The sequence below is a fragment of the Urocampus carinirostris genome, chromosome 16 (assembly GCF_059441175.1).
Source record: "Urocampus carinirostris isolate Australia breed hairy pipefish chromosome 16, RoL_Ucar_1.0, whole genome shotgun sequence".
NCBI classification, from domain to species: domain Eukaryota; kingdom Metazoa; phylum Chordata; class Actinopteri; order Syngnathiformes; family Syngnathidae; genus Urocampus; species Urocampus carinirostris.
In genome coordinates this window covers 32,199,617-32,218,962 of record NC_142364.1, presented here as the reverse complement: position 1 = coordinate 32,218,962, position 19,346 = coordinate 32,199,617, and the positions used below count along the sequence as shown (strand labels likewise).

Here is a 19,346-nt window from a genome sequence, read left to right as displayed (position 1 = left end):
GTATATATATATATATATATATATATATATATATATATATATATATATATATATATATATCTCATCTCATCTCATTAGCCGTACCGCTTATCCTCATTAAGGTCGCGGAGGGGCTGGAGCCCATCCCACTTATCTGCGGGCAGTGGGCAGGGGACACCCTGAACCGGTTGCCAGCCAATCGCAGGGCACACGGGGACAGACAACTCACTCGCTCATTCACACCTAGGGACAATTTGGACCGGCCAATTAACCTGAAATGCATGTTTTTGGAACGTGGGAGGAAACCGGAGTGCCCAGAGGAAACCCACGCAAGCACGGGGAGAACATACAAACTTCGCACAGGAAATCTGGAGCTGGATTTGAACCCACGCAGGAGGTTCCCATGACATGAACTGCGCCGCCGATATATATATATATATATATATATATATATATATATATATATATATATATATATATATATATATATATATATATATATATATATATATATATATATATATATATATATATACATTTTCTGCACCGCCTATCCTCAGTAGTGTGCTGGAGCCCATGCCAGCTATCTTCAAGAGGTGTTTGCCAGCACACACAGACATATACTGTACTACCATTCACTTGCTCATTCACACCTATGCCAATTAGCCTGACATGCATGTTTTTGGAATGTGGGATAAGACTGCAGTGCCAGGAGGAAACCCAGGCAGGCACGGGGAAAACATGCAAACTCCGCACTGGGAGGCCGCGGTAGCTGGAACTGAACCCTAGCCCCGTGCTCCGTGGGGCTGCACTATCCCCGTGTTAATCAATACTTTTTAATACTTTTTAAAAAAACATGTATACAGATAAATGTGACTTGACGTCTAACCCCCCAAAAAAACATTACATATGATCTGGGCACCATTTTCCACAGTTAAGTTTAAATGAAATTTTTGTTAACTAACACAAATATTTGTGCTCCCATTTACACTTAAAGTGACACTGTGTATGGTCTAGTGCAACTGAAAACGAGTGCTACGACGCACAAGGAAGATTACAAATTACGGAGACTCAAAGAGACCAAAACACACCATTTTTCTTCTAATATTTATGCCCAGCCTTTCACAAGATTTTAGTTGTTAAGAGCTACCCGTAGCAGCAAGATGAAAGAAAATCGTGTCAGCCAATGTCAGCTGAATATGGTTTGAAACCATGAGAAAACGCTTCCTATGAAGTTAACATCGATCATATACTGTATATTTAAAAGGTGCTCCAAAGCCCATTTGGCTTGGTTATAAAGCAATCAGAGCTGTGCATTAAAAAGGATTCGAAATTTGAGTTAAAAAAAAACTCACATGTAGTGTAAAACATTAAAAAGAAAACATGTATCACATTTGTGCCTAAACTGTATTTTAGTATCATATTTTAATTATCGATAATTTTGTTCCAACTCAGTGTCAGATGTAATTAGGGATGAGCCAAGAATTCGTTTGAAAAGTATGGCGACTGCGAAAGGAAAGCAACGGAGGACTGGCTCATTGGCCAGCTGAAGCCCCAGCTCATGATGGGAAAGCAGCTGCCCTCCTTGAGGGAAGTGTTTTTTCAGTTTTTACACTTCCGCAATTAAGAAAAGAAGACAGTTTATAAGCATTGAGGCGGGCATATCAAATGCATGGCGTAGTACAATTAACAGAGATCAGGGATCACAAGCTCTTACTGGCGGGGGGGCTAGGCCCCCAATGGACTGCCCATAGTGACGGTATGTCCATCCTACTACTCAGCTCGCTGACTCAGTCCTCCTGTTCGTTGCTGTCTTGCCGAGCGTCCGTGCTCTTCTCCTTGTGACAATTGAAAATCCGCCGCATCTCCTCCTCATACTTGATAAAATTTTCTCCAAATCTTGCCCAGGCCTTTAAAGGAACCGTGATCGTGTTCCTGTACGGTTGGCGCACTTCGCTGATCTTCAAAAAGATTCCATAGCGGTTGGAGCCCACGTCAAAGTAGAACCTCTTGTTGTCCACGCGAAAGGACGCGGCCTCCGGCAGCTCCGCGCCATCTTCGCGGTCCCTCGCCGGGGTTCGAACGTGATCGTCACAGTCGTCCTCGCCGTAGTCTTCGATGATCTGCGAGAGTGCATCTCGGAACTCAATGAGACCCTGCGCGGGTAGCACGATGGTCTGCTCGATGCCTTGACCGTAGTAGCCCATTGTGCCGTGCCCTTTAAAGGTATTGGCAAACAGATTTTGTTTTCCAATTAGGCACAGACACATAATTATGCAAATATGTTGCCAAATATTCCATACGCCGGGGGATTCAACAATTTTAGTCTCAAAGTTGACCAATCTGGCTTGTTTCCTCTGAAGCAGGGTTCTCCAAATTGCTGCCCGCGGGCACCAGGGTGCCACCTAAGGACAGGTGAGGTGTCCGCAGACCAGTTTTGAAAATAGCTAGCAGTGTTGGGTCAATGTTTTATATGCTTTTAAAATCCAAAACGGGTCGCTACCCTAACACAAGAGGAGGGTTAACCCTATTTCTAATAATTAACCAGGTAACAGCATAGTAACAACACAGTAATTATGTGATAAGTTTGAGGCTGTCTTTCATTGATCGGTCCCAGTTAGCCCCTCCATTAGCGGCACTCCATGTGTTTTTTTTGCCAGGTAGCCCCTTTTTTTGTCAGGCTGCCCTTTTTGTACTGTTACTGCATCCTCCTGCGACAACACCAAGGGCAGGACGAAGACTAGGAACCTTCCCGTGGTGTCCTGCGATGGGCTCTCTCCCGGGGGAGCCTTACGAATCCAACTCAATCCACTCAGACTCGCTCTCTCTTTCTTTCTTGGTCCTCTCCTTCTTTGTCTCTCCTTTTCTCTCTTCCCCCTTTACACTCTTGTCTCTCATTTTCTCTATCCCTCTCTTTCCTACTCTCTCCCCACCTCTCTCACTCTCTTTCCCCCTTCTTGCGTTTTACTCTGTCTGTCTTTCTCTCTTTCTATCTGTCCTTCTTTCTCTCTCTTCTACTCTCCTCTCTCTGTTCTTCTTAGGGCGGGCGACTTCGAGAGCAACCCTGGCCCCCAGTCCAAATGCCAGTGGTGCTTTCGAACCATTCGCTGCGACCACACCCCAATCACCTATACTACCTGTCCACGGGGCTTCCATAAATCATGCACCGGCCTGTCCGAACGTACTAAGGACTTTAGAGGCTTCGTCTGCTTGGTTTGCTTGGGTCACACCCCGTCAGGCCTGGCGGCACAGGACAGTCGCAGCCCCCTCTCCTTCGGAGAACTACGGAGCATCCCACGAGCGAGTCTGGCGCTACTATGGATTACCTTAGGCGCCTTGAGTGACTCAACGACGACGACGACAACACCAAGGCATTCTCCACAATAACTGCCAAAGCTTTGCTGAAAACACCCGTAACCTCTTCAACTAATGAACCCAAAACAATATGGCTTCTGGCTTGTTAAGGGGCTGGTGTTCCTCCAATGAAATCGTTAGGGTTAGGGTTTGGGTTAGTGTTAGTGTTAGTGTTAGTGCTAGTGCTAGTGTTAGTGTTAGCGTTAGCGTTAGGGTTAGGGTTAGGGTTAGGGTTAGGGCGAGGACGAGGGCGAGGGCGAGGGCGAGGGCGAGGGCAGGGAACTCTGTACCGTATTTTCTGTACTACAAGCGCACCGGGTTTTAAGGTGCACCATCAATCATTTTTCTTTTGTCAATTTTTGCTTTGGGCCCCATTCAGGCATGGGCAATGATACAGTATACAGAATTTATGCATAAATCAACTATGGATGCTTAGGGCCTGGCGACCACTAGGGGCCCCTTAGAGCAGTTAGCGTCTATAGTAAAATTAATATTAAATACATTTTTGCTCGTGTGTGAGTGATGATTATTGATATATACTATCAAATAGGCTACTCGTTAATTTACAAAAAAATGTTAACAGAAAGTAGTTGTTTACAGCCTCCAAATTTAATTTTTGTCTAGGGCCCCATGAAGGCCCGCAAAAGCCATGAATTATCTCCACACAATTTGCACGTTTAAGCATTTGGGATTACCTTTAATGACAGTCTGTCTTATACGCAGGAACCTCCCCCTCTGGTTCTCCTTCAGATCCAAAAAGTACTTTCTGTTGTCCCTTTCAATGAATTCGCTCTTGAGAACGCGATGCGTGTGGTCGTCTGACGCCGCGGAGCCGGTTGGGGACGAGCCTGGCTCTGGCGCTTTTTTGCGGGTGTCGAGCTGAGGCGGTGTCGAGGGGCTACCCCGTAGCCCGATCCGGGCGTAATAATCGATAAAGTCCCCTAAGCAATAGCGGAGCGCGGGGGCCATTGACATGGAAAGGGTCAACTTGCTTTTGCGGATATTATCGTGGCGGCCCCTTCCGATCCACACTTCGGCAATTTTTAAAAATCGTCCCCGCACGCTTTGCTTGACATCCAGGTAGAAGCGTTTTTTCTGGATGTCGACGCGTTTGGAGGCGAGCTCCTGGATGTCGCTGCCCTGCAGCTGGGAAGCGGCGGGGGGCGCGTATTGCAGGGGATAAGAGGAAGCTCTCGGTAAAGAGTCCGACGCAATCTTAGCCCTTATTCTCTCCATTCCTCTGTAACATCCATCAGCCAGCATCATGTTTGGATTCTCCTTCACAGAGATCTCGCCATTCTTGAGCGCTTTCACCCCGGCATCTGGCGTGCGTGGAGTAGTGATGTGTCGTATACGAACGAGACGGCTTTAAGAGCCGGCTCTCTGAAGTAATCAACGAGAATCGGCTGTTCATCAATAAAAGCAGCGAGGGTGGGTGGGTTGATAAGAATGTGGATATTATTTATACCGATTAACTACTTAGATTGAGGTTTCGTATAATAAAGCACAACTCTCGAGTTTTTCATGCGACAGTTTTTGCAACTGCTGCTACATGAGTGGATTTTTAAAATAAATACTGTAAAAAAACGAGGCTAATGTAAGCTGGTAGCATGAATGACTCTCTTTTGACTTTTTTTCTGATACAATTGTTGTAGAATTGTTTTATTTTTCTATAGTGTAAAAGATATTAAAACATTACTGTAAACACCTTTGGCACTTTCTGTCTTTATTTTTCAAATATTGTCCAATGGAAGGTATAGTTGACACAATGACATTGTTACATTTGTGTTTTTATGACCAAAAGTTTGAGTTTTTCCTTAGAGCGATTCAAATTAGAATTGTTGTGATTTTGAGGTGACCCGAATGCGGGAAGCAGGAAAAGATGAGGTGCTCAAAACAGATGGCCTTTAATAACAAAATAATCAACAAAGTAACAAACTAATGGTCAAAAATAACAATTAAAACGGTCAGAACCAGAAACAAAGCACAAACCTCACAAATCAGAATGACACTGGAGAAAGTGAAAATGGTGGAAAATGAATGCGGAAAATAAGAATGTCCTGACAACGTCTGCAGATCAAAATGTCCTTTGAAGGGTGCAGAATAATTGGGAACAAGTGTGAGGTGATCGGACACCTGTGTCCATTTCAAACCCTGGTTGGGGCCCTTTGGTATTAGGAGTAGGTAGGACATCCTAGCATAAATCCTGTTACAAACAAAAACGTGTATCCAGACTTCCTAAATGGTTTCTTATGTTAAAGAATGCACCAAAATATTATCTGGTATTGTTTACAGGGTCAGACAAAATGTGGAATTGAGCCATAGTTTGGGGACAACTGCTGTAGATTGAAACAATAAAGGCAATTATAATATACAGTATTGCCATTGTGCAATTTTAAAATTTGTAATTCATTTGATGCTTAATGTTCTTCTATTATTGGCAATATTTGGATTACATATGGATTATGTATTTGGATTACAGGAAAAAAATCAGTGGAGCGTTTGGGAGCTGAAAGTGCCGGCTCTTTTCTATGAGCTGAGCCGAAAACGCCGGTTCCTTAAAGAGAGCCGAAATTGCCATCACTAGCGTGGAGCTTGGTGACAAGTTTGCCTCAAATGACCTCAAGATGGCAGCTATTAGCTTTTAGCGTATGTTGTCCCTAAAAAAATGTCAATCTCGATTATTTGGTGGCTGCATCCCACGATCGCTGATTTCACATGTATTTTTTGCATCCCCTCCAAGAATTGCAGTAATGAAAGAGAGAAAGCAAGGCAGGGAGATGGGAGGAGGCGAGCGATCTACTCCATGAACCCGTTGAACTGATGCGCTTCCCCTCCCGTCCTGAGGACACCTCCAGCTCTTCACAGTCACTGTGGGGAAAAAGGGAGTATCGCATCGGATCTGCTGTATATAGATTAAATATCTGTTTTGAAAATCTGAAATTTAATACACAATACGTCACATTATCTCATCTCATCTCATTAGCTGCACCGCTTATCCTCAGTAGGGTCACGGGGGTGCTGGAGCCCATCCCAGCAATCATTGAGCAGTGGGCAGGGGACACCCTGAACTGGTTGCCAGCCTATCGCAGGGCACACAGGGACAGACAACTCACTCGCTCATTCACACCTAGGGACAATTTTGGACCGGCCAATCCACCTGAAATGCATGTCTTTGGAATGTGGGAGGAAACCGGAGTGCCCGGAGGAAACCCAGCAAGCACGGGGAGAACATACAAACACAGGAAATCCGGTAGGTGGATTTGAACCCACACAGGAGGTTCCCAAGAACTTAGAACTGTGCCGCACACGCGCTAACCACTGCGCCGCCGTGCTGCCCACGTCACAATATATTATGTTAAAAATAGTCCGTATTTTTAGGACTATAATTCGCACCCAAAAACCAAAAATCTGCCAGAAATATGCAGGTGAAATATGAAGGTAATAATGAAAACAACAACAATTAGCATTGTGTATTTATTATCCTGTATTGGCCAACGTGGCCAGAAGAAAATACCCACATGAAATATATACAAATATGTGCAGCGTTGATAATTACTAACAAAAACAAAAATGAAAAAAATCAACTCATTTTCATTTCAAACATCCCATTCATGCAAAAAAAAAAGACAGAAAAATGGGGACAGGTTCTTTAGAGAATATCATTGATGATATGTATCTGCTGGTCTGGTATCATCTCATTATTGTAGATCTTTTTACACGTTACTTCTGAAAAACAGAGAAACAAAGCCCATTTACCATTTTATCAACATCACAAGTCAGGTCTTTCTGATTTTTTAGCGCTTCATTGAAAGAATTTGCTAACATTATAAAAGTCAAATGAAGCCAGTCCTCATAAGATACAACATGTAAAGGTGCAGCCCTTTGAGACTCTTTGTGATTAAGGGCTATACAAATAAACATGACTTGACTTGACTTTTCTCAATGGAAATTTTGATACAATTTAAACTGACACATTTTGAATAAAAATGAACCTGCTTTACATGCTGTGAAAAAAAATAGACCAGTAGATTTCAAATGGTGGTTTGCATACCTCTGGGGTAGTGTGAGGGCACCCTGTGACATTTTTAAAAAGAAGCATTAGGATTAAAATCCTTTCTAAGATCTAATTTAAATATATTATTATGGGAACATATACTTATTTTACATAATAGGAAAATAAATTCAAAGGATAATTCATTTTTAAAGATAAGTTAATAATTTCTTTTTTAGACCAGATCTTTACTGTGACCCCTATGTAAGAGATATAATGATATTAATTCAATGTGTAGGTTAAAAAAACATTCCTGGTCTATTAGAAGAAAAATTGCTTATTGTAAGTATTATTTTACCTTGTCAAGGACCCTCTTATGATGGCGTTGAAGCACAATGCAGAAACACAGATTAGTAAAGTCAAACGGTTGTCCTTTTTAGGGCAGTGTTTGTCACAAGGAAAGGCAGGCAACAAAGCAACAGTGTCCAGATCACCTGAGGCAAACAAGCTTTACCAAAATGACAGGAGAAAGGTTCGGGGATCCAGGCTGTACAAGCAGTGAAGTCGGCAGTGATTACCGTATGTTCTGAAATCTAAGTCACAGTTTTTTTCAAGTTTGGCCAGGGGTGCAACTTCTACTACGGTGAGACTTTCATGTGAAATTGTTTACACATTATTACCTGATATATAATTTCAGCCATGAGTGTGTTATAGGCGTAAGTTATGAGTGAATGTTGGAAGAGTAAGGTGATGAAGTGTTCACTTGATGGAGTGGGCATGGCGTTAAAAATAAGGTTGCATGGACAGGTGCTGGAGGATGTTGAAAGTTTTAGGTACTTGGGTTGTGATGTGGTTGCAATTGGTGGAATGGAGTGCGAGGTATTGCACAGAGGGAATCAAGGAAGCAATGTTTTGGGTGCTCTGAGGAGAGTGATGAGCAACAAGAGTATGAGTATGGATGTTAAGAGGGGACTGTATGAGAGTGTGATTCTGCCGACTGATTTGTATGGTGCAGAGACTTGGAGCCTGAATGCAGATTTGAGAAGGAAATTAAGTGTTTTTGAAATGAAGTGTTTGAGGAGTATGTTAGGAGTGACAAGATTGGATGGATTGAGAAATGAAATTGTGAGAGACACAACTGGAGTCGTAGTGGAACTGAGCAAGCGTGTGGATAAGAGAGTACTCGGTTGGCATGGACACATGGAAAGGATGGATGAGGAGCGACTGTAGAAGAGGATCTATAGAGCAGAAGTAATGGAAGGAGACCAAGAGGAAGGCCGCACTTGACGTGGATGGATGGTGTGAGTGCACTGCAGAAAAGAGTTCTGAATATAGTGGAAGCTAGAGTTCTTATTGGTGATAGGAATGAGCGGAGTGGTGTTGTAAAAGGATAGTGGGATGTTTAGACGTGTTCTAACGGATGATGCGGATGATGCGGCAGGGGTAAACCAGTAAAAGCTGTCGGGCCCTGCTGTTGAACAGAAAAGTGTGTTGTGTCACCCTGACCCGAGTGACATGGTCGCTTTCTTGTGTCCCGTTTCATCTGGAGGGATGAAAGCATGACCAACTTGGGTGCCGAGGTGCTTAACTTGTTTGGGTGTTTGGGTATTTGGGTTAAACATTTTTTGTTTATTTTTTGAGCTTTACTGTTTGTTTTAGTGACGTTTGCGTGTTCCTGCTATGGGGACATTTCATGCGTGGGGACATCTTTTGGCACGACACCGGTAATTTATAAAATTAACTGAACAAAAATGACACCAAAAAAGAAAATCATATTTTGCAAATAACAGACTGAAAATGTCACGGTCGCCATGACGACCAGTATGCCACGCCCCCAAACTCAAGCTGAAGCAGATCAGCTGATTGCTGTTCTGCTATTTAAGGCTGGATTTTGGGTTTGGCGGGTGCTGGTTAATACTCATTATTCACAATCCCGGTCTGTTATGCCTTGTCCTGTTTTAGTCTGTTATGCCTTGTCCTGTTGAGTTCGTGCCGGAGGAACTCTGTATTGTTCTGTTTTGCCTCGGAGTATTGGGCGACTTTTATTTTATTAAATAAAACCTATGGATCGTCAACGCATTTGAGTTCTCCCTTCATGCCTCCTGCCTCCGTTCTGGTCCGGTCACCTTCCACGCCACCACCACGCTTCGTGACAGAAAATAGTGAAAATCAAAAAGCGTTGTTGACTAAGAGTCCAACATAAGCGACGTGGAACTGAAAGATGGAAGCAGCGGATTGTTTACTGTGACAGTGACACAGAAGATGAATATTTAATTGAATTAAGGGATTTGGAGTGAAAATGATGGTTTGGTTAGCATTTTATTTTATGCTAGAGTTATCTGAATAACTCTTAAAAGCACAGTGTGTAATATTTAGTTCTTCCTAGTAGTACAAACAATTCAGTAAAAAGAAAACATTGATTTTAATACTGGGCAAAAATACATGGACTATCATACCAATGTTATTTTTTAAAAAGAATCACAGTTCGAGAAATTTGTATTTCTTTTACATGGTGAAATCCTTACTTAACTCGCGGCCATGTTTGTCTGCCATGTTGTTGCCTGCTGTGGCACTGATTTTCGTTCGCATTGGACAAAAGTACCATCTAGTGCTTGAATATTACATAATGGCGCTTTAATATATTGTGTCATTACTGAAATTAACAGGCATATCAATCATGTAATGTTCGTTTACCGTACAAATTTATTTAGCCCGTAGTTCTCTTATTTTAAATTGCCTTTCAAGATAAAGTTAAATAAATTTCCCCCAGTCCGGTCCGACTTATGTGTGGTTTTTCCTTGTTAATTTTGCATATTTTGGGATGGTACAACTTATACTCTGGAGCCACTCATAGTCTCATAATATTTTAGCATGTGCACTCGGTTGAATCGAGGTTTTTTTTTTCATATTTGCAAGGACATTTGGAAATGTTTTAAACTTCAATTTGGTCATCAAGCATTCTCACGTGCTCTCTATTTACAAAATGAGTTGAAATTATTATTGAGAAAAATCATACATAAAATAACTACATAGGAATAAAAAAATACATCCTATTAGTTATATGAAGCAAAGAAAGATGGAACAAACGGTCAAACTGTCTGCGAGCCAATGCAACAGACAATAGTCCATACATCGTTAACAGCCCAAACTATTACGATCTAGTTGGGGAGGTTCATTTCATTGAGTTAAACATGAACTCAAGCATTTACTGTGAAATACTGGAGCGATGAATGAAACTGGTTCACAGGACAATTTTACAGCCTGACAATGACCCCAAATTCACCTCAAAGATGACCGAGGCATGTCTCCAGATCTAAACCCGTTAGAACATCTTTGGGGCCTCCTAAAGCGGAAGTTGGAGAAGCACAAGATCTCAAATATCCACCAGCTCTGTCATGTTGTCATAGAGGAGTGGCAGAGCATTCCAGTGGCAATTTTGTGAGGCTCTGGTGAAATCCAAGGCCAGGAGGATAAAGGTGCTTCTGCAAAATCATATTGGCGACACAAAATATTTAACTTCAGTAACTTTTACTTTAGGGTGTACTCACTTTTGTTACCAGGGGTTTAGCAACTAATAGATAGATAGATAGATAGATACTTTATTCATCCCCGAAGGGAAATTCACTTTTCCAGCAGCATCCCTAAGCTGAGAACAATCGAAAATAACTGAGAACAATCGAAAAATGGCTATCTTTTGAGTTTTTTGAGGGAAAAAATACATTTACACTGCTATATAAGCTTCACACAGACTTCCTTTCATTGTGACAAAGCGATGTTTCTTCGTGGGGTCTAATAACATAATGATGAAATCTCTGCAGAAAGGTGAGGGGTGTAATCACCTTTGTGACATACTGTATATTTAAACACTTCCACTGAGGTTGCAGATCGAATCTCAGAGGGCAGATAATTCCACAACACTGGGGCTGAGGATTAAAAGCCACGTCAGACAACAGTAATATGAAGCACTGAATAAAAAAAAACTAAAGCCGTGAGCTTTTCAAATTTGAGTCATTATTTGCACAAAAACATTTGCACTAAATCATAAACAATTATTTAATTCAAGTTAACAGACATGAAGCAGTTAGAATTGAGTCCACCATGATAGTGTTCAAATTTTAAATAATTTCATTTAAATGATCTTCCCAAGGGTGGCACTGCGGCTGAGTCGTCGGCCCAGCTTCTGGCCTCCCTACACAGAGGTTGCATGTTCTCCCAGTACCTGCGTGGGTTTTCTTCTTTAATCTTCCACATTCCAAGGCAGGTCAATTGGTTACTCCAAAATTGTCTCTGGGTATGAGTGAGAGTATGAGTGGTTGTCTCTGTGTGCCCTGCAACTGGATGGTGAACAGTTCAGGGTGTCCTTTGCCCACTGCACGAAGATAGCTGGCATTGGCACAAGCATACCCCGCGTCCCGACTGAGGATAACCGGTGCACAAAATGGATGGATGGATAATTTCCCACACTCAACCTAGCCGGATTAGCAATGTACATTTTACATGTCACCACACTAAAACACATGACAGAATAAAATAATTACATTTAAAATTAAAGTGACCGCGGGTATCCTAACCAACTATTCTGGCCCCACAATGGAATCATGCTTGTGTAAGGTACCCTAACCACCCGCCACACACCTAAACCCACAACATAAAAAAACAATAATAACAAATACATTAATTGCGGTAACCGGCCATCTAAATGGGCGTAAGTCGGCAGAACCAACTGCTAACTGGGATATGCCTTTCGGGTAAATTTTTGGTTCTGAGTTGGTTATGAAAGCAGAACAAAGATTTTTTTTTGGAACTCTCAATTTGTATTTGTTGTGTTTTTTTTTTCATTGATTGGTTATATCATATTTCAAATTGTTGGCCACGATCTCAGCGCTGGCGCACTTTGCAGCCATGCCCTTTGACACCGGTGACGCAAATTAGATAGCCTGGATGGTAGGGCGCTCGCTCCGAGGCTTTTGCTCACCGGTGACTCTAAACATGACTAGAAAATAATGTATATGTGTTAAAACGAAAAAGTTCAGTCTTTGTTTCCCCTTTTCCACATTTTTCCTATAAGACAATTGTTTCTTTGTTCCATTTGTAAATTAAAAAAAAAAACATCAAACCATTCAACGACTGAAAGTCTTTCCTTTCATTTGGTGGGAAATCAATTTTAGAAATAAATGATATCTGAGTGAGAAAAAAACCTCAAAAAGACTGAACTATTAAAATAATTATTTACTTCAACTTTGAATACTTGAATAGCAATTACCACACTAACATGTAAAATGCTGTAAGTTAGGTAGGAGGGGTGCTTCATGCGTAACCGCACGTGCAGCATTAAATGAAGGGCTGCAGAAACATCGTCATCCTACTTTATGCACCGTCTTCTAAGACAAGAATTGCGGTTAGCCTGTAAATATTATCCGGTATTTCATAAATGCTGAGACATGCTAAGGGTGTTACAAATCTAAATCAAATCATGTTACATTGTCACTTTGTATCCTTCAATGGCCAGTTTGAGGGAAAAAAATAAAGAAAATGTAAATGGTCTGACATTTCAAGTCAATGAAGTCAATGAGGACCTACCAAAGCCATACCTGTCAACCTGTACGTTTTTGCCGTACAAAGTACGTTTATTATGCATTTTAAGACGTGTACGACGTACAAGAAAATCTGTACGGAAAAAGGCTAATTTGTCAATTATGGGTACCATCCGGTATACACCGACTATCACGATACGGCAAATCAATCAAGTCAAAGGAGTTCGCCACGGTAGCCTCTATTTCGGTATCTCGGTATCGTTTTTTTTCGTTGCAAACGAAGCGAGAGGTTTGATGCTACTGTGCGCGTGCGTCTGCCGCCTGGGAATTTCCCATCATGCATTATTCCGTGGTAGGTGCGTAGTGAAAGGAATTCCGTCTCTTTTTAGAGAACCGGCTTTTTAGGCTCAACTCATTAGTTGCGAGAGCCGTCTCTCAAACGGCTCACTTGCTTTGATGCATTATATTACGAATTATTATGTTGTATAAAGAAGTTAAGAAAAAAAGGAAGTATAAATGGAAAAAAAGGAAAAAAAGAGGTGTGTGGTTATCCCTTTAATCAGTACATTACCAACAATAATTTAGTGCAGAAAATAAATCAATATATACATATATGAATAAGAAAATGTACTATTCTACTTAATTACATTTGCATGTGTTTTTTCCTCCTACAGTAAACGTCCAAGCTACTTAATTTCTGAACTTTTTTGTAATAAACCTCATTCATGTCGAGCAACTCAGGATCTCACCCAAAAAAATGTTAATTAACAATATATATGATATAACGAAACACGTGTACAATATAACATGTTAAACAACATAAATAAACACGTCTGAAAAAAAATGGTGTAAGATTATTTCGTATTTTGTAAGGGAAAATACAACAGTTTGTAAGGGCATGGAGCCGTGGAGGTTGACAGGTATGCAAGCCCTTTTTTACACACTAACTAACCGATAGCAGCGCCATGCAAGCCAACTACCTGCTATCCGGGTGCATTAGGGATTCAGTGTCTTGCCCAACAGATAATTGGGAGGAGCCGGGAATCAAACTTGCAACCTCTTGATCCCAAGGCGAGAGCTTTACCTCCTGAGCCAAAGCCATTTCCTTTTAACATCATTACTGTCACTGTTGATTGTATATTTATATTGTTACTTGACTTGCCTAATCTTTGTGTAAATGTACAAGTTATTGTAACTACCTAGGGCTGCGAGTAGTCTGCAGGGTTCCCACAGGATCTTGAAATCCTTGAAGTTGCTTGAATTTTCATGTTGTATTGTTGAAGATTTTCAAGGATTTCTAGGAAACATGTTTAGATTTTGGGTGAAGTGGTATTAAATATTTGAAATACTTGCCATGTCTTTCTTAAAAGGACTGTGTGGAATATTTAGTGCCTCCTAGTGGTACACGAAAAACTTTAATCCAGTATTTGGGTTTCATAAAGTGAATGAGCAAAAAATGTGCAGGTTTTTTTTCTTCGTTTTAGCTACCTATCTGGCTACTTTTTTAGCTTAGTAGCTAGCTATCTTCCTACATTTTTAGCTATGTAGCAGGCTATCCATCTAGCTTTTTACATTTTTTTAAATCTGTTTTTTCTAGTTATCAAGCTAAATTTCGGCCTCCTTTCTAGCTACCCATCTAGTTTTGGGTCTGGCCTTTTAGATGGCTTTTACTCTTTTGGCTAGCTATCTAGCTCCCTTTTAGATTTGTATGTAGTATGACCTTTACATTACAATATTGTTATCATTGATATAATCATATTTGGGATTTGGATTTTATGTAAACCAAGTTTATATGTACTTTTTCCATATTTTGCTTAAAATATTTTGGTTCCTACAAAAATATTTTGTGTAGCTAATGTTATATTTTACTGGGTATTTTGTTGTTGTTGTGCTCTGTACAGCCCGTTGAGACTTTTTGTGATGAAGGGCTATACAAATAAATATGACTTGACTTGACCCTTTCATGTTTTGTGGCAGGTAGCCGCCGACATTTTCAATGTTTATTCTTTAGCAAATTACTAAATATATTTGTTTTGGAGTTTTTTTTTATAAGGGCAGCCTCTTTTCCTTCCTGCAAAATTCCTTGATCCGATTAATGAGCTATCCCAGTTCAAGAATCCAGTCAGGATCTGATTCATCATAGAGCCCTGCATCAAGGTCGCAGTTGGTCAGAATTGACCCATGGCTAAGCCCCGCGCTCAAATTTGATGAGCCAATAGCAGTGCACATAGCCAAGCCAATTCACTCGGACACTTTCTGCTGGCATATCCATTCAAATGCATTGCAATTCGGCAGTTTTCATTTGTTCTTTTTGTGTTTTCCTTTCACTTTAAAATTTAAAATGGTCGAACGGTGTGCATGAGGATTTGGGATCTCCTGAATTGGATAACATCAGAATTGTGTTTTCTTTGCTTAATTGATGAATTGTCCAAATTGTCATTGAGCCTTGAACTGCACTGTGACTTTAAATTCTGACATGAAACGGTTTTAGGTTTAATTTAAATTCAGATTCAGATTCAGATTCAGATCTACTTTATTGTCATTCTAGTACACGTGTATACAGAACGAAATGTCGATACATCTGACCCGCACAGTTTCCTCGAATGTACAGATATAAGTAAAAGTTGTATTGTATTATGGCTACGTATAGTATTTTACCATACCATAGTGCCGATAGTGCAAGAGGAGTAGCTAACCAGATGTGCAAAATGGGCATTCAGGTTAACAAGTCAGGTAAACAGTAACATTAACACTGTAACAGTAACGCTGTAAGTACAATAGTGCAGAGAGCAAATGTGCAAGGAGTGGCAAGCTATAAAGAACTGCCAGTAGTGCAAAAAGTCAGATTAGCAGCCGTTAAGATTTTGGTTAACTATATAAACCCCATCAATGCACATAAATATATATTTTGTGACTAATAATGGGTTGTTTGGTTGGTTGGATCCCTTAGATATTTCCTGGTGTGTCTTAGGCAAGTACAGCCTGGTGGTGCTCATCCCTCTCCAGGTCATTAAATTGAAATAGAAATAAAACAGGGTTAGTAAAGATTAACCAAATTTCTCATTTGACACCTTAAACTAAACAATAGTGTTTAAAAGTGTTAGTTTGACTATAATTCATGTTAATTTTTATTGTCTTGTTAATTAAAATAATAATAATAGTGTAATAATGGTGTTTCCTCTATTAATTTTACCACTCACCAAACCCAGAGCTAGTCCAGTAGCTTTTTTTCCCTTTGCTTAACAGCATATGAGCAACAATTTGACAACCTAACCACGAGTGGTTATAAGAGGTCAGAGATACTCAAAATTAAAATTTTAAAATATTTATAAAAGCAGAAGAGTAATGTCAAGATCCCAAATACACTACTAGTGAGCGGGTTGACTGACATTGATTTTGAAGAGGATTTTGTCTCATCAAGAAATAAACAGTTTAAATTCCTAAAATTTGTATCCTCAAACAGAGCAGATAAAAGGTTTTTCCCCAGTGTGGGTTCTTGTGTGTCTTTTTAAGCTCCCTTTTTCTGTGAATGTTTGGCCGCAAACTGGACATCAAAAAGGTTTCTCCCCAATGTGGGTTCTTATGTGGTTTTTCAAGTGTCCCTTCAAGCTGAATCTTTGACTGCAAACTGAGCGATTATAAGGTTTTTCACCAGTGTGGGTTCTCGAGTGGTTTTTCAAGTTTCCTCTCTGGTTGAATTTTTTCCCACAAACTGGGCAGGCAAAAGGGTTCACACCAGTGTCGACCATCATTTGGGATTTCTACACTTGAGCCAAAACGTTTTCCCACACTTTTCATCGCCATCAACGTGTGCAGAGTCGGACGTGTCGTCCTCATTATCTGTTGGCACCTGTTGACTGGAGCTGCTTGGAGGCTCCTTGCCATTGTTCTCTTCATGTTGACCTTGATCTTCAGAGGTTAACAGGCCCCAGTCACAGGCAACTCTGTGAAACCTTCCTCCTCGTTAAAGTGAACAGGCTCTAATTTCTTCTCCTCCTTTTCAACATAAACAGGCTCTACAATCTCATCCTTCTTAATATGAAAAGGCTCCAAATCATTCTCCTCTTTTTTAATGCCCGGCAACTTTGGCTCCTGTTGCCAAGGAAGAACATATTCGCCACTGACGTCTGCAGGCAACAGGACACACGTGGTTTCGCAAAATCCCCCCCTACAAAGACAGGATTTTTCTTTTTACAGAAAAAAGTACCGCTCCAAATAGTTTTAACATGTCTGGGGTAAAAAAAAAAGTTTGACAGGAATATGGTCCGTTGTCCGAGGAAGTGTTCCGTATTCAAAACCTCAGCATGAGTCTACTGGAAACTGTACTTTTTCCACAGATAGCTAAACAACTTAAAAGCTTGGCGAAGCCCACTACAGATGCTTATAACAATAACATAAACTGTAAAACACAGTTCTGATGAATGAAGTATTTCGACACTGTTGATTGTACTTTGCAAGCCAATTGGGTTTTTTAATTTGCAAGAAACAAATAAAATAATTGTATGGTCTGCGGTGATTATTACACTATAGACACTTTAAACTGGACCATACTTGGACTATTCTTGCACTCCAGTCACTTTCAACTGTGTTTTATCTCATTTTTATCTTATTACCTTAACTCATCTTGAGTTAATCTTTTATATTTATCGATTTGATATTCGAAATATTATTTCATGTATACAAGTATATAGTTCTTAGATGTATTATGCTGGCAACTGTGGGGACAGCAAAGTGAGAATTTCATCGTGCAGGGAATCATGATTCTCTACTGTGCATATGACAATAAACACTTTGAACCTTGAGTTGGACTGGCCGGCTGAAAAATGCTCCTTTTTTGGTTCATATTTAGCGTAATAAACTTTACTTTGCATCGGCAGTGTTGTTTGGCACATTTCATACTGATATTTTTAAGAGCATGATGAATGTTCTAACACTTTTGCACATGACAGTGCAAATTACTAGAAAAAAAACACAATTCTAAACCGCAACTATTAAGGGGGTGCGCTGTCTGGGGTTGTGGGGTAATACACATTCACTCATTGTTCGCTGTGGGAGGATGACATTTTTAATCGGGATTCTAGCAATAATGTAATTGCAAGTCAAGAAGAATTTACGACAGCCTGTTCGGAAAAATTATGGAAGGGTATGAAGTTCCAAATACAATCAGGATTTTGTTTTTATACAGTGTAAGACCCAACTGATTTAGATGACATATTTAAACTTCCAAAATCAAGAAATTGTAAACTTACCGTTGCGTGGTCATTAGCAACCACAGAGTTTTTGGGTGTGGCGAGTTATTTTTTTCCACACAACATTGCAAAGCAGCTTGTCAATTTCCGCTAACATTTTCTCGTTTTAAAACAGATTGAGAGGCGTACGTTAACAGAGAAATCCCTTTTGCCGTAGATAGAAGAACTCTACTTTTGAACAACAATAGGGACAATTTCCACTTACAGCACTCTGTAGTGGTATCCAAGGAAACGGAGGAGAAAATGATCGTGTAGATTAAAACGCTCCAATCTTCTTAATCGGTAATATACCATCCATCCACTCATTTTCTTCCGCTTATCCGGGGCCGGGTCGCGGGGGCAGCAGCCTCAGTAGGGAAGCCCACACCTCCCTACCCCCAGCCACCTTATCCAGCACATCCGACAGTTATATACCGTTAGGAGTTTATTTAACTGCAATGTTAATTAACACTTTGGCCACATGGGCCTAGATTGATTTCGTCTTGACTCCAATGAAAATTACGCCACATGCAAAGGGTCAATCGATTCTTGGTGATGGCCTGAGATATTTATGTAGGCTCTTGAGGTCAGAAACACAGCACCAGTGATTGGCTAGTCAAAATTGTGTGAATGCAGATTGTATGTCTCTGTGTGCACTGCGAATGGCTGGCAACCAATCTTAAATGTTCTCCAACTCTGGCAAGGGCATGCAGTTTACAGATAAGTGATTGGTAAGAAGTTGTGGCAACCAGTCCAGGGTGTCCCCTGCCCACTGCCCGATGATTGCTGGGATGGGCTCCAGCATCCCCGCGACCCTACTAAGGATAAGCGGTGCAGCTGATGAGATGAGATGAGATGAGGTATCCCAGATGACGCTTTAATTTAGTTCTGAGATAATATTTATTAAATATAAGTGATGTAAATTGACATTGCGACGATGAATAAACACAGTCAGCCTTTAGTAAATCAATGTGAAGTTGGCTATTACAAGAGCTAAACTATGCAGAGTTGAAGTGTAATACCAAACAATTTCACAGGGGGACGCAGCCCCTAAACGTTTGGGTTTATGATGTGGTTAACAGTCCTTTCTAAATTTCATGTCCAAAATCTGTTGGAAAAATGTGTATGATGTCATAAGAAGACAATTGTTAAGATATACCCAACTAATACTCTAACAATAAAATTTATAATGAAACATCTTCGGTGAGCTATTTTGTGATCCGGAAGTTGTTTCTTTGGAGCTCCGCCCACCTCCTT

General features: G+C 40.6%; 1 protein-coding gene across 1 annotated transcript; it reads right to left on the bottom strand.

Moving 5' to 3' along the window:
- Positions 1–533: 533 nt before the first annotated feature.
- On the bottom strand, positions 534–4,642 carry purg (purine-rich element binding protein G). The gene is made up of 2 exons (XM_088355871.1): positions 4,029–4,642; positions 534–2,197 (listed from the first exon to the last, which is right to left on the bottom strand). The coding sequence occupies exons 1-2, from the start codon at positions 4,597–4,599 to the stop codon at positions 1,770–1,772; spliced, it is 999 nt and encodes a 332-aa protein (XP_088211997.1). The 5' UTR covers positions 4,600–4,642; the 3' UTR covers positions 534–1,769.
- Positions 4,643–19,346: the final 14,704 nt, after the last annotated feature.

Bases quoted from the DNA above. Each gene is read 5' to 3' on its own strand.
- purg (XM_088355871.1), bottom strand. From the start codon at position 4,599: ATGATGCTGGCTGATGGATGTTACAGAGGAATGGAGAGAATAAGGGCT. The intron at 2,198-4,028 runs GTAATCCCAAAT...ATACCTTTAAAG, and splicing joins AAGACAGACTGTCATTAAAG to GGCACGGCACAATGGGCTAC.